The 14,864-nt window shown below is 43.2% G+C and overlaps 1 protein-coding gene and 1 long non-coding RNA gene across 7 annotated transcripts in view; one reads left to right on the top strand and one right to left on the bottom strand.

The window, feature by feature from the left end:
- The window catches only part of LOC138359925 (uncharacterized), a 386,355-nt gene that overhangs the window by 150,231 nt on the left and 221,260 nt on the right, over positions 1-14,864 (top strand). Inside the window, exon 2 of the long non-coding RNA XR_011226157.1 lies at positions 473-515. This is a non-coding gene — a long non-coding RNA (uncharacterized lncRNA). The remainder of the gene's footprint in view (positions 1-472; positions 516-14,864) is intronic.
- LOC138359921 (uncharacterized) overlaps positions 1-14,864 on the bottom strand; it is a 407,357-nt gene that overhangs the window by 344,732 nt on the left and 47,761 nt on the right. For 3 of the 6 annotated variants that reach the window (XR_011226149.1, XR_011226150.1, XR_011226151.1), the window contains 3 exons: positions 13,857-13,971; positions 12,960-13,066; positions 12,169-12,317 (listed from right to left, as the gene is read on the bottom strand). Coding sequence is in view for 2 of the 6 variants with exons in the window: in XM_069319782.1 (XP_069175883.1) it covers positions 12,987-13,066; positions 13,857-13,971 (195 nt within the window). In the remaining 4 variants the exon portion in view is untranslated. Of the gene's footprint in view, positions 1-11,921; positions 12,003-12,168; positions 12,318-12,959; positions 13,067-13,856; positions 13,972-14,864 lie in introns of those variants that run through there. The other 3 variants (XM_069319782.1, XM_069319783.1, XR_011226148.1) reach the window with 2 other exon arrangements.

The following is a 14,864-nucleotide window of genomic DNA, read 5'->3' as shown; positions in this document are numbered from 1 at the left end:
TATACTGTACTTGAGAGGTTTTAAGCATGTTGTTTATATAATTTAGGCCAATACACAGCTAAATAAATTAATAATACACAGTACGTTTATCTAAGATTAGCTAAAGGTTTGTTTTTAGTGGAAGACCCTATTAAGATAATGTGTTTCTATGTAACTTTAAAAGAACATTGATGCTTAACAATAGCCTCATGAGTCCAAGACAAAAATGTATTCCGTTAGGCTATTGCAGTCTTATCAGTCTTGCCTACTCGCTATTGTTGTTACAATCTGTAATTAATCTCCATTGCAGTTTCACCTTTTCCAGTGATTGGTTCCAGTGTTCTTGAAATTCATAATTATATTTTCCTACTCGATTGTATTTGAAATAAACTGTTTATACTTACCCTGGTGCTACATAGCCTTCCCTGTTTGGTGCATTCTTTTGATAATTACTTATACTTGCCCTAAATATATGTAAAAAATATTTTTTCAGAAGTGTGACACGTGTGGACAAGTGTTGGATCAGAGGAGTCAAGGTAAAGTGCTTATTTAACAACTAGTTCTGGGGAGGGGGAGTCTGGCCCTAGCTTCGGTGCGGGCAGACGTGTTGAATCGGCGCTCCAGCAGTTTGGTGTTGTTTGCCCGTTTCGGCCGGTTGGGGGCGGGTGTGTGTCTGCTCGCCTGTGCTGACGTGGCGTTACGATGGGGGTCCCTCTACCCCCAGTCGTCCGGGCTCAGTCTGTGGGACTAGAGTTCTCTGTGGGGGCTGGTTACCCGGAGATTGCCCTGGCTTGTGAACTGCTCTCTGTCCCTGTGTTTGCGATTTATGGGGTAGAGTTGGTAACGGCCCGTAGGGCCACTGTGAAGTTTGCAGAGGAGGCGGCGTATCGCGATTTTCTCCGGCGATACGAGGGGCGGACACTGCCCCTGCCGGATGGTGCGGGCACTGTCACCCTCTCGGATAGAAGTGGTGCACTTACTTACATCAGTGTGCATGGGGCTCCCTTGGAGTTTCCAGAGGCTCTGCTACGGCGGTATTTCGGGCGGTTTGGCGCAGTTGTTAGTGTGAGAGTGAACGTGGTGTCTTCTAGTCCTCTTAAGGGTGTGAGGTCTAACATTCGCACCCTGGGCATGAGACTCCGGGCGGATATTCGTCCTCTGTGCGCCTTATGGGGTACAACGTTCGGGTGTTTTACGCCCGTCAGCCGCGGACGTGTTATCGTTGTGGTCTTTTGGGCCATCAGGCTGCTGACTGTTCTGCGCCTCTGTTGCACCAGTGAACCTCTTCAGTGAGGAGGATTTTCCGCCCCTTCCTGTGGGGGATGATTCGGGGTATGGACGTCTCTTCGGCTGAGGAGGTGCCCTCTGTAGCAGCTGTTGCTCCCCCTGTTGTTGCCGCATCTCCTCCGGAGGTTGTGTCCTCGCCTAGTGCTCCAGCTGGTGTCCCTGAGCCTCTTCCGCCTGCCGTTTGCTCGGTCCCCTCGTCTTCCAGTTCTTCCTCTGCTGTGTCTGTCCCGGTCCCTGCACCCTCGCCGTCTGTCCCGGCTGTGCTGGGAGCTGAGGTGGATCCGGAATTCCCTCCTGTGCCTGGCCTGGTGCCCCGTGTGGTTGAGGAGGCTGCCGTGCTGCGGCGTGTGTCGGTTCGCTCGGTTGGTGCTGCGCGGGTCGCTGAGTCTGCCTCCGGGTCTGATGATGTGCGGCCCGAGCCTAAGCGTTCCCGGCGTTCTTCTGTGTGGGCTGATGTTGGCGAATTCGACGAGTGTCGTCCTTCCGTTGACGGTGGCGTGGCTCCGGATGTGGTGCACACTACGGTGGTGGCGGAGGTACACTTGCCTGAGGATGCCGGTGCCGGCGTTTCGGCCTCAACCTCTGGTCCGGTGTCGAGGGTCCTGCGTCGGATGGCTCCGGTTCTTCGTGGGCGGTGGTTCCCCCTGCTGTAGTTGGTGGTGAGCGGGGTGGCCTGGTGGTGATGTTGAGAAAGGATGCTCGCTCTGGATGTTCTGTGGCCCCTTCCTCGTTACCCGTTTCCTCGGCAGCGGTCTTGCCGCCTCTTCCGTTTCCTGCAGTCCCTTCCGTGTCTCCTGCAGTATCCGTGGAAGTGCTATCGTCTCAGCGTCCGACACCTGCTCCGATGGCGAAGGCGTGGCAGGCTCGGCGTCCCTCGTCCGCTTCTCCGGTGTCATCTGCTTCCTCGAAGGGCGTGGTTGGCGCTCCCCAGCCTCGTTATGCGACTTGCGTCAGTGACCTTAGGCTTTGGCCGATGCCGCCAGATATAGATGTTCCCGAGTTTATGATACCCGCTCGAGCGCGGGGGATCAAAAACCCTACCGACCTTGAAGATCTCGTCTGGGAAGCTTACAAGTCGAAATATCCTCGTGAGCTGTTCCGGAGAAGTACATTTCTCACGATGTTCCTCGCAAGTGATTTCTATGTATTTTGTGTTGCCTGGTTGTGGGGTGTGTATGTGAGTGGGTGGGGTGGGTATTGTTTCCCGGTTCCTGCGTGCTCCGGTTTGTTTTGTGGGTTTTTTTGTATGGCTCGTGGGGGGGGGGGTGTGTGGTTCCTATGCGTTTGTGTGTTCGGTTATGGATGTCGTGTGCACTTGTTTGTCATATTGTGTGCCCTTCAGGCTGTTGGCGTGTGCTCTTTGTTATGTTTTGCCTTCCGTTTGTTATGGCGGATCTGTTTTCTTATTGTTATTGTCCTTATTCTTGTATGTTTCTCGCCTCTCTGTATGTATTTGAGGTGTTAGCAGGCTTGTTTTGTGTGCATTTTGTCCTGGGGTTTTCCCTTATGTTTGTATTACACTGTGTTACTAATTGTGTATTGTTTGTATATGCATTTTTTTGTGGTCAGCCCTTCTGGCTGGTCTTCTATTGATTTGTTCCTTTGTCCTTGTACATATGTGTGCTTTGTACTTTTGTTCTGTGTTATATTTGTTCTGTTTTTCTTGTACGTTATACGCATGCTTGCATGTAAAAATAAAAAAAAAATAAAAAAAAAAAAAAAAGTTCTGGGGAGGAGCGGGTGGAACTAGATGGACGTAGAAAACTTTACATTCTTGTTACACTAACACTGGTTTGTGCCTCGGAGAGGCTGCAGGATCCAGTAAGTTCAGTAGAACTTCGGTTTCAACTCCTTTTGACCATGTCGTAGCTCAGTCGATTACGGCAGCGTCTGGGATGCTCTCGGATGCAGGTTTGAATCCTCGTCCCGGCCCTTGTGGATTTGTACACTCTTGTTAGCAGGCTGAGAGCTTTTCTTTCCCATAGATTTATTTATAGAAGAGTTAGCAATAAGTCGGCTGGGTTTATTAACGTATTGTTTTTAGGTCCCATTTAGATTATGCAGTTCAGTTTTGATCGCCATACTAAAGAATGGACATAATTCACTATAACACGTCAGTTAGGATGACAAAGTTAATCCCGTAAATTAGAAAGCTTCCGTATAAAGAGATGTTGGAAAAACCTTAACTTGACATGATTGAAGTGTACAAGTGGATGAATGGGCATAACAAGGAAGTTATTGATAAAGCTTTAAATGAAGATAAGTTCAGATTTAGGAAATACCTGGGTAAATACTGGTTTGGTAACTGGGTTGTGGATTTGTGGAACAAATTACTGAATTATGTGCAGACGACGAGTCACAATAACGTGGCTGAAGTATGTTGACCAGACCACACACTAGAAGGTGAAGGGACGACGACGTTTCGGTCCGTCCTGGACCATTCTCAAATCGATTGTGGATCATACTACTGGATCACTGGATCCATATTACTGGATCATAATAGGCATAGGAATCTTCGATAGGTTGAAGCTTAGGTTAGACGTATATGAATGAGTGTAGGTGGATATAAATAGGAAGTGCCACGTGCTGGACAATAGGCCATCTGCAGTTTCTTGACTTACGTTCTACTAGTTTACACTCAGAACGCGACTCTCCAATCAGCTTACATCTGTATCCTCAATTGCTGCTAGGTGATCAAGGGCGAACATTTAACCTTGAATGTTTAATACAAACCAAATGATGGGTAGCAAAGATGTATGGTAAGGAAAAAGCTGGGTAGCGAGGCAAGTTTTGGGGTAGTGAAGAATTAGAATATTGTTCAATGTGGGTGATAAAGACTTGCTGTGAAGAGTAGGTAAAGAATAAATTGAGAGATAGGAGAATTATCTCAAGAACCTTAAGAAGAATTATCTTAAGACTTGGACTGGCTGGCATATGCATTATATCTCATTAATGCATATGCCAGGGGGGGGGGGAGATCTCCCCAAAGGCATAAACTGCTAGGTCAGGTCATCCACAAACCCATATCCAATGACTCCAAGGTCATGGGAAGCTTGACCTTCCCATGAAGTTGGAGGATTATTGTTGGGTTTGTGGATTTGGAATGAGGGAAGAAGCGGGCTGGATGAGGCAGTTTATGTCTTGGGAAATATTTGAAATCATTTCATTTAGAGATGACTGTGAGCAGAAATGACACGCTATAGTAGTCATTTATAGTGAAGATGATAATGTATTTTCCAAATGAGAAAAAATTATGCGTGGCGAAAACTTAAGTTGAGATAAAAGTATGTTGTCAACAGCTCTACAATAAAAGATTTCATTGTGGAAGAGATTCCCGCCCGAAAGGTCGGCCATCTTGGCGCGCAGTTTGAACGCTCCTGGCTGGACTTACTTTCCACACCTCGCCTGGAGCTCATCTTTGAATTCAGCTGGCTTTTTTGGGCCAGTGTGTGCTCACTGCAGCTACCCAGGGGCTCACAGCATCGGGGGAGGCCGGAGCCTCCCTAATGGACGCCATATTTTGGAGCCAAATTCTGGCTCTGTGCACGTATTCGCAGTTTGATATAACGACTTTTTATTTCCAAAATATGCCAAGTGCTGAAAGCGGCGTTTGGTCACATTTGTCCCAATCCCCCATGCAGTTTTCAAAATATCCCAAACATCCCAGTTTCGAGTCCTAAGCCATATTTTGGAGCCAAATTCAGGCTCTCTGCACGTATTCGCAGTTCGAAATTCCGACTTTTTATACGCAACATATGCCAAGTACTGAAAGCGGCAGAGAGACATTTTGCACAAACTCCCCTGCAGTTTTCAAAATATCCCAAACATCCCAATTTCGAGGCCTGAGCCATATTTTGGAGCCAAATTCAGGCTCTCTGTACGTATTCGCAGTTTGAAATTACGACTTTTTATACCCAACATATGCCAAGTACTGAAAGCGGCGTTTGGTCACATTTGTCCCAAACCTCCCTGCCGTTTTCAAAATATCCCAAATATCCCAATTTCGAGGCCTGAGCCATATTTTGGAAACAAATTCTGGCTCTCTGCACGTATTCGCAGTTTAAAATTACAACTTTTTATACCCAACATATGCCAAGTACTGAAAGCGGCGTTTGGTCACATTTTTTCCCAAACCTCCTCCCAGTTTTCAAAATATCCCAAACATCCCAATTTCGAGGCCTGAGCCATATTTTGGAGCCAAATTCTGGCTCTATGCACGTATTCGCAGTTTGATATTACTACCTTTTATACCCAACATATGCCAAGTACTGGACACGGCAGTGAGTCACATTTTGCACAAACTCCCCTGCAGTTTTCAAAATATCCCAAACATCCCAATTTCGAGGCCTGAGCAATATTTTGGAGGCAAATTCTGGCTCTATGCACGTATTCGCAGTATGAAATTACGACTTTTCATACCCAACATATGCCAAGTAATGAAAGCGGCATTTGGTCACATTTGTCCTAAACTTCCCTGCAGTTTTCAAAATATCCCAAACATACCAATTTCGAGGCCTGAGCCATATTTTGGAGGCAAATTCTGGCTCTATGCACGTATTCACAGTTTGAAATTACGAATTTTTATACCCAACATGTGGTATATTATAATAATAAAAGGTAAACAATTGGTAGTTTAAGAAGGAGCCATAACAAAGTGGTTTAGGCTACCAATTGTCCCTCCCATTAGTGTGTAAGAAGATTTCAGGCAGTTTACAAATATATACAGTCCACTCAATTAATTCTTACTTAGAAAAATAAATAAGACATAACTTTATCTTATTAAAGTCAATTTAAATAAAGAGATTAGCTGCCTGGTGTTTGCCCACACAGCTCTGGTGCCTTTCGTTCGACTCCTGCCCTCAGTTTGTATGTTGACACTGGCTTTCTCTCTCTCCAGGACCGCCGTGATCGCTACTATCTTCGCTATCTTGCGTGGTCCTTACAACATCCTTCCTCTCACCTCTGTCGTGCTTTAACTTTGACTCCTGTGGTTCCTGTTCATCTTCATCGCCTCCCTCTTTCTGTCCGGTTACCACGCTTTCTGTTCGTATTTCTAATGTTTCTCCTCGTATTGTTCCTTGCCTCCGTGGAGAGTACCCCTTCCAAAGTTTTGTACGTCCTTGACCCGCATCACTAAAACTTTTACCCCTCCTAGGGTTCTGAAACGCCTTTTCCTTGAGCACTTTTCTTCGCACTCCCACTCTGTTTCCATCTTCACCGAGGGGTCTAAATCTGCGGACAGTGTGGGCTACTGTTTTTTTCCTGACCGCACTTATATGTGTCGCCTCCTTTCGGAGGCTAGCGTCTTCACAGCAGAACTTTAAGCTGTTCTCTATGCTCTCCGTCTCTTGCTTTCTCATTGTCAATCCTCCTTTGTGATTGTAGTTGACTTTCGTAGTGCTCTCATGGCTGTAGGGTCCTTTAATCCTGTCCATCCGGTGGTCATTTATATTCAACATTGGCTGTTTCTTATTTCTAGTACATTTAAATCGGTAGAGTTTTGCTTGGTTCCCAGCCATATTGGTGTTTGTTTAAATGAGCGTGTGGATGCTGCCTCTAAGGAAGCTATCCGTTCTTGTCCCATCTCCCATAAAGGTATTCCTTACTCCGACTTTTATCCTGTTATTCATTCCTCCATCCTTGCCCATTGGCAGGGTTGTTGGTCGTCTGTAGTTGGTAACAAGTTGCGTACTCTCAAACGTAGTGTGTCCCTGTGTCCTTCCTCCTGCCTCCGTAACCGTCGGTGGGAAACTGCTCTAGCAAGTTGCTGATTGGCCATACTCGCTGAACTCATGGTCACTTAATGGAGCGCCACCCTGCTCCTTATTGTCCAAATTGCGTTGTCTCTCGTACAGTTGTGCATATCCTTGTTGAATGTCCTGACTTCCAGGATGTGCGTGTGTCTTGCTTTCCGACTGCCCCTCGCGGTCACTTGTCCCTCGATAGAATTGTTGGTGAATCGGATACTTTTGATATCGTTCGCCTTATGCGTTCTGTTCTCGTATTGGCATTCTTGGTGATATTTAGCGCCCTGTGATTATTTCGCAGTTTGAGGGTGCTATGTAGCCGTGTAGGCTACATAGGTTTGGTGCCTTCTTTGGATAATTACCTTACCTTTCACTGCATCAACTTTTGGTGAATGATGGATTCATACTCGAAGGTCCTTATTTCATCGTTCTATTTCGTTGTAATGTTAATGTGGTAGTTGTGATATGGATTGTAAAACCTTGCATGTGAGCCAGAACAATGTTATTTGTATATTAAGAAGAATTTGTCAGTCTTGTTACCATTGTTAGAGTTCATGTAGATCTTTGTAAGGCCTCGATATCATTGGTTTTTTTTTTACTCTATAAATCTTGGTGTTTGATGTCATCGATTTATAAGGTTTAGACCCTTGTGGTATGAATCTCGCAAAATTTTCCAGTCATTTCTGTTTAGGACGCTTTAATTTGACTGTTACCATTGAGTTTCTACCATTGATTCTGTGCCTGTTTTTCCCCTCCTATTCTTTCATATGGTACCTTATCAACAGCTTTAGCAAGCAAGTGACATGTGTACCAGAAGTCTTGTTTGAATAGCTGGTTACCATTTCCACAAAAAAGTGACCAGGTTTGTTTTTAACAAACCAATGTGTTATTACAAGATGATTGTCACCTCGCAGATGCGAGGTGAAACTAATCTGACAGTTTTGTGCTTGGTTATTTCGAAGATTTGAGTGACATTTGAAATCTAGATAAACTTGTTATGAACATCTTTTAACTTTAGTAATTTTGGCTGAGAGTTCATTTAAGTTTGGATTAAATTCTAGGCATGTGGTAATTATAAATTTTAGTTTGTAAGGCTCTTCCAGTTTATGGTACTTTTTACAGGTAGTGTATAATACACTACTATCCTTAATTACTTCTATTCATCAGCTTGAAACATTTGTGGTTATGGGATGTCTGGTGTGAATAATGAAATTTTCATTCAAAATATTTGGTAGGACAAATCAAAGTCCAGGAAATAAGGCAGACTGGTGTTGGGGTATCACAGTTCTCTCTCTACTCGGTGAGCAACCTTAACTGTACTTAATCCTGGCAAGGTTGCCAATGTTGGGGTTAACACTTACTCTTGCTCTTACTCTGATTGAGCAACGGTTATCTCCAGGTCCCTCACCGTAGCCCTGCGGGTCTTCACTCTAATCCTCTCGGCGCCACTGCATGCCAGGAGAGTATCCCAGTCAATCTCAACCGGCCTTCTAATTGAGAAGGAGTGGGAACACACTTCTTGTTTACTTAACTGTTGTGTGGCCCGCCACAACCATAGGGCTTTACTATTAACCACAAGGTCGCCAACTGGTGTTTTCGGTGTCCAGTAACACCTCAGTGGACTGGTGGAATTAGTGGTAGCCTTGGCAAGGTCACACTCAAAAGATCAGGAATCCGGCAGGTACTTACTCTTATCACTCTTTGCTTTCCAGTATAATATAGCCACAAGATCAATGGAGGGGATGATATAAACACAAAAGTAATTTTGTATTTTACTTAAAAAGCATGAAAGATGTCACAAGGTCAATCAATAAATAGATCAGCTGATCCTGGCTGTGGCCGGTAGTTCCCACGAATATTATGCACTCACTAAGTGGCAACACCTCCCCTCCTCGTCAATGTCAAGAACAGCTGATCGCCTGGCTCCGCGCGAAAGTTTATTGCTTGTTTTCTAGATTCGCGCGCGCTGTTTCTTTAAGTTCTCCAATATTACTAGAAACTCGCACACTCGAGATTGGCAACAAATAGCATGTATTACTTAGTTACACTATACTTGGGCTCAAACAGTCGTTTCTACAATCAATGCGACAATGACTCACTGTAATGGTTTTACCTGCCCCTCATTCAATGATATATTATGAAGTATTTAACACTGGAGTTTTCAGTACTTTCTCTCGTGGGCGATAACACAATAATTCACTGTACTCACAAATGATTAATCACTGCATGAACATAGACATATATAATGTATATAAATTAGACATCAATAAATGGTAAATACATAGTTTCTGGGCACATAGCCTAACCTCCAAATACTGGCATAATATTATATATAATTTATCACTATATGTTCTCATCAAAGTCTCTAGAAAGATATACAAAACACAGTAAATTTATCACTTGTTCCGGGTGCCTGTACACACCAATAATAAACATGAAAATTATAAGTACTCTTGATAGTACTATCCTGCACACTGGTGCTTTATTGTGACATTGGTGAGACTTGCTCACGACATATAAAATCCTCAGGCTAAATAATATAGCCGAATAATATAGCTAACTAAAGGGGAATGGGGAGGGAAACTGGAAACACCTACTTCAACCTATCCTCCGATGAGAGTTGAGTTGTAGCTCCTGGTCCTTGTGTCGGGAACGCCCCCACACACACGTTGTCGTGTCCTACCGGAACCACTCGTCGTCCCACCGTTTAGCGCGTCGTCTCTGTGCCTTCTTCCCTGCAGGTCCGTACTCTTCCTCGACTTCTTGTAGGGTCGGAGTCGGTCTCCTGGCCGTCGACTTCTCCCAACAACGGCTGCCGCCTACGTCTCAGCTGCAGTCGTCCGGAATCCCAAATAGTCCTCTCTTCCTCTGCTACCCAGTGGCTCTGTCAGCCACTACGCCGTCACGACTGGGTGAACTGCTTCAGACGTCGCCTACGTCACTGCACAGACTTCACTTCTTCTTGCACAGTACCTGACTGGAGCACTTGTTGCTCAATAACCGTCGATTCCCTCTCTGGTTCAACACATGAACTAGGGAAGACCTCACAGAGTACTGGCAGACTTCAGGTGACGCGTAAATCCACGGGAGCGGGAAACAACTGTCAAACTGACAGGACCAATCGTCGCACGTCCAACCTCCTTGACGTGTCGTGTCTGACTGCTGGCGCCAGCGCGGCGCGCTGCCCGGACCCCCTTCCTTTCGTGACGTCACTTTCGCCACGGGAAGTTCTCATTGGCTCTCGGTGCCACATTGCTGTCGGTGACCAATCCGGTGCCACTGACGTCACACAGTTTTGGCGGGGAAACAGGAGAGCCAGCGCCATCTTGGCTTCCTAAAGGGCCTAAACCACAGGCCAAAATATTACTGTTTCACAAATTTCTCGGCTCTCCGAGATCACTCCACTCTCTCCCATATATCAAATCGATGCCTGCGACGTAGAGAACGCTTGGGAAAAGTGGACATGACTCTTACTGCAGGCGTGGGAGAAATATAAGGGGGGGAACACCGTCACACTGGTCATGTCTAATATTAGTTTTTCTTATACTAGAACTTTCAGAGTTGGATTTTATTTTTGACAATAGGTAGTTTCATACTTTCCTATCAAGTTTTAATATCTAGCCCATTATAATTAACTTTTGATTACTGGAACCACAGTGTTCCAGGTCTGGCATTTAGTAAGGTATTGGTGAAAAACCATATTGTATAGATGTTTTAGTTTGACATTTAAGTCAACGTATTTTTTTTTACACTTCCACTAATCTTTCAATGTTGCTTAGCCTTAAATGTAGTCCATACAATTGATAAGTTTAATTTTAGTCAAGTGTAAAATTAAGATACTTTGCAATTTAGTAATGTTAGTTTAGATTTATCAGCTTAATCCAGTTTGGCATATTACATGCAGAAAACTCTGAAGTTAGTGATGTCAATTCATTTTTCACTCTAGTAAGTTATTTATAAATTTCACAAGTTCTTTGCATCAGTAATTTCCAGCATGATAGAATCTTTGCTAATTTCAGGATAAAGTACAGTATAAAGTTTCATTGGAATATTTATTTAATAGTTTACAGTGTAACATCAGTATTGTCTATTTCAGGTTGTGGGAAGCTGCTCCTCCTAGATTCAATCCACTGAAGACTCAAAGATCATCAAAAGGCCAGAGAAAACCAGAGTACCAAGGACAACATCCACCTGTAAAGGAAAAATAAAGTATATCAAACAGGGACACTCATTTTATTAACACTAACACCTATCTATAAGCACCAAAACGCCTAAGTGCCAATCTTTTAACATTGGCTCAGCAAGGCCTACCCCTTACTTCCATTTGAGGCAAGACTTGTTGGCTGAAAGAGTGCATCACATCTTTTGGTTTAGTGCCCAACATGGTGTAAAGCCTATGTACATCATGTTTCAGGCACTAAACCTCTGGATGTATCCACTCTTTCAGTGAACAAGTCCTGTGGTGATTAACAATGTTTGAACATAAGAACATAAGAACAAAGGTAACTGCAGAAGGCCTATTGGCCCATACGAGGCAGCTCCTATTCTATAACCACCCAATCCCACTCATATACTTGTCCAACCCGTGCTTGAAACAATCGAGGGACCCCACCTCCACAATGTTACGCGGCAATTGGTTCCAATGTTTGCACATTGTTAAAGGTCCCTACACCTATGCAATTCTAGTCCATCTATTGGATGGGTAGTAGAGCAGGGCTCTGAAAAAGCCAAGCCAGGGAAATCTGCAGGACTGCCTGGTCCCCTTTATGAGATGGGGTAGGATCAGTACAAACTGCATCAATCCCTGCAGGTTGTAACAGTAGGACTTTGGTACACATCTATAAATGGACTAGATGAATGAAAGTAAATTAATTAGTTGACATAGCTAAAACACTTAATTCCACATACCAACTTTCGTAGATTTGCAGAGTAGAACAACCACACTGAAGCCAGTCAATGCTTTGATGACATTGTAATCTTCCATACCACCTGAAACATTTACCCAAATTAGCTTGTTAAACAAGATTTTACATATGCAGGTTCCTTTAATCTTACAATTAAGATTGTTAGAATTCTCCTTTAATGCTAATCAAGCAAAAACATTAAACTTAGTTTGACTAACCATAAGTACATTAAAGACAGCAATTTATTTTATCTACATGTAAGCATCATTTCAGATTATCTTCAGCCATAATGAGTGATTGTTTAAGTTATAATGTTTACTACCACACTCGCCTAATTCAGAATGTCAAGCAATTAACACCTTCAAACTCAGGGCTGAAGTTCGACTTTCCCATCAATATTCTGGAAGACAATATCTATTTAAGCTTCAAATAAATAAACTAAGTTGAAGTACAGTTACCATTCAATATTTAATTTGTGTACTATACCATCATTAAATGATTCTTTAATTTATGAACATAACCTTTTAAGCTACAAACGTAGATTAAATCCATGATGTCAGTAGACCTCCCAGTTGGGATTCTTTTACCATGTTGTGGCACAGTCTTAAAGCACATCTGGGATCCTCCGACATAAGTTTGAACCCCTCATCACAGCCCTTGTGCATTAGAAATATCACATTGTGATGTGTTATTTATAAATGAATAATTTCTAGCCAAATAAGTAAGAACCATGCAACCAACTTAACACCAGAAGTTAAGTAAACAAATTAAGATTTAAATAAAACATTTCATAAAATCTTTAACTTGCAAATTTATGCCGTTTAACAGTTAGTGCCCAACTTTACATTCACAAATTTAAAGTCCCATTTATTCTATTCAAAGCACAATTCTTGCAAGAATTAACTTTAGGATATAGTACCCACTAGTCAAGGCCTTAAACTAGTTTCAATTTACCCAATTTCAAGGTCCCTTCACAATTTCATTAAATATTTAGGTAAAAATTATGTAAACACATTTTACCTATTAAACTAAATAAACTTACTTTGGCCCTCTAATTCTGACAACTATGCTACTTTCTGTAGCATTTAACACTTCCAGTGATTGTTCTGCAACTGTTCCTGAAGTTATGTTGGAAGGACCTTCTACAACCTGTCAATGGAACATTAAATATGGTTAATAAGGTTTTGCATAGCAATTTCATTTTGTTTAACTTTAAAATATTTGTCATTTTAAAGTTACACTAACAAATTATCTACTTCCCCCCCCCCCACCATATCTAATTTATAAATTAGAAGATAAAGCACTTTGAAGCCCACATTTAAGGTTTATATGCTACAAAATTTGTATTTCAAATTTATAGTTTACGATTCCCCTCCCCCATATATCTTTGGTAACATGTATTTGAAACATGCCAAGCAAACTCAAGAGTTGTTGCTATTTATGTCAAAAAAAACAATACGACAGATCTTTCATTCTTGTACAGCCACAAGCATGCGTACCATTTAGGCCAATAACTTTATTCCATGTTACCCCAGAACACTAAAAATTTAACTAGGTACCAATTTTACACCATTAAACAGATGATACAGTTACTCGCCCAGGATTCATGCCAAATCACTCTTGCTTCCTTGCGGATCAAATGGGATTTAATTTTAAATAGATAAGCAAACTGTACACAGATCTAAATGTATTTGCCACTTGTAAAGAACTTAAACCTCATTTAGTACAAATTTATAAAACCCACCAAACCGGGAAGGCTATGTAGTACCACCGAGTGTGGAAGTTTAAGGCACGAGATTCAAGAACGTCTTTAAGGAAAAATTGAAGATTAGAACCACAGCTAACAAGTGAGAACCCAGTTCGGTTGTGACCTGCACTGGCTCCACCACCAGAGTACCACAGAGGTGAAGAACCTGCTAGTCATAGGGAATGAGCTTACCCACAATATTGCAAATCTTCCAAATCTGCGGCAGAGGAGTATCTGACGTAATGGTGGAAACACTTCCAACTCTCGCGCCTCGCTGTCCAGGTGGTCCAACAGGCCACTGCACTTTCTGAAACAAAATATAAGAATCAGCCATCTGCCAGCGTCAGTCTTTTCCAGCCTGCACACTTACAGCCGACAACCCTAGCAACCCGCAGTCCCGGGAACGCACTTCCGTGTGCCCTGGGAGGAAGAGCAAGGAATAGAGGGTAACATCGAAGACTAATGAAAACGAGGAGGGTGCAAGGAAGAGGTAGTAAGGAGAGGTCACAGTAGCACGGAGGGTGAATAGGTTCTAATCAGCTTTGGCAAACTGCCACCTAGGGAAGGAGAGGGGAGGGTGAAAAGACAAGGGAAAACAAGGATGGTGAAATGGTCACTTATAGAGGTTATGAACCCTCCACGAGATATCCAAGTACAGAGACGATCAGAGAAAGATCAAGACAGGAAAGTGAGACTCACAGTCCACATGGGGTGGGCTCACCAGAATTCAGGGAAGAGAACGAATGGTTCGAGAAGGCCGCCTCGGGTGTGTCAACATCACCCCAAAGGGTATGTCGACAGTTTAAATAACCCAACAGGAACACCAGCTCTGTTAAGGAGTCCAGGAGGTTCCTGACATCAGGAAGGGAAAGAGGGACATTTGGGGGAAAAATTTAACAGACTACATTTTACTCAAAAACATGGCCAGCAAAATAATGGATAGCACATGGAAACAGTAGGACAAAGAGATTATCAGTACGAATCAAGAGACCAATATAGTTATGGGCCCCAGCAAGATCAAGGGGGGGGGGGAAGGGGAATAAAGGAATAACCACGACAGTTATCACGACGAGCACCAAGCATCGGTTCCCAGAGACAAAGTGGTGAAACCTAAACAGAAATTGGAGTTCATGAGAGTTAGCATAAAACCCATGAATATTCCATTGAAGAATTGACATCAAAAAAATAAAAGGACAGCAA

The sequence above is a fragment of the Procambarus clarkii genome, chromosome 94 (genome assembly GCF_040958095.1).
Source record: "Procambarus clarkii isolate CNS0578487 chromosome 94, FALCON_Pclarkii_2.0, whole genome shotgun sequence".
NCBI lineage: Eukaryota > Metazoa > Arthropoda > Malacostraca > Decapoda > Cambaridae > Procambarus > Procambarus clarkii.
The sequence above is the reverse complement of the archived record's forward strand: the minus strand, read 5'-3'. Positions and strand labels throughout refer to the sequence as shown.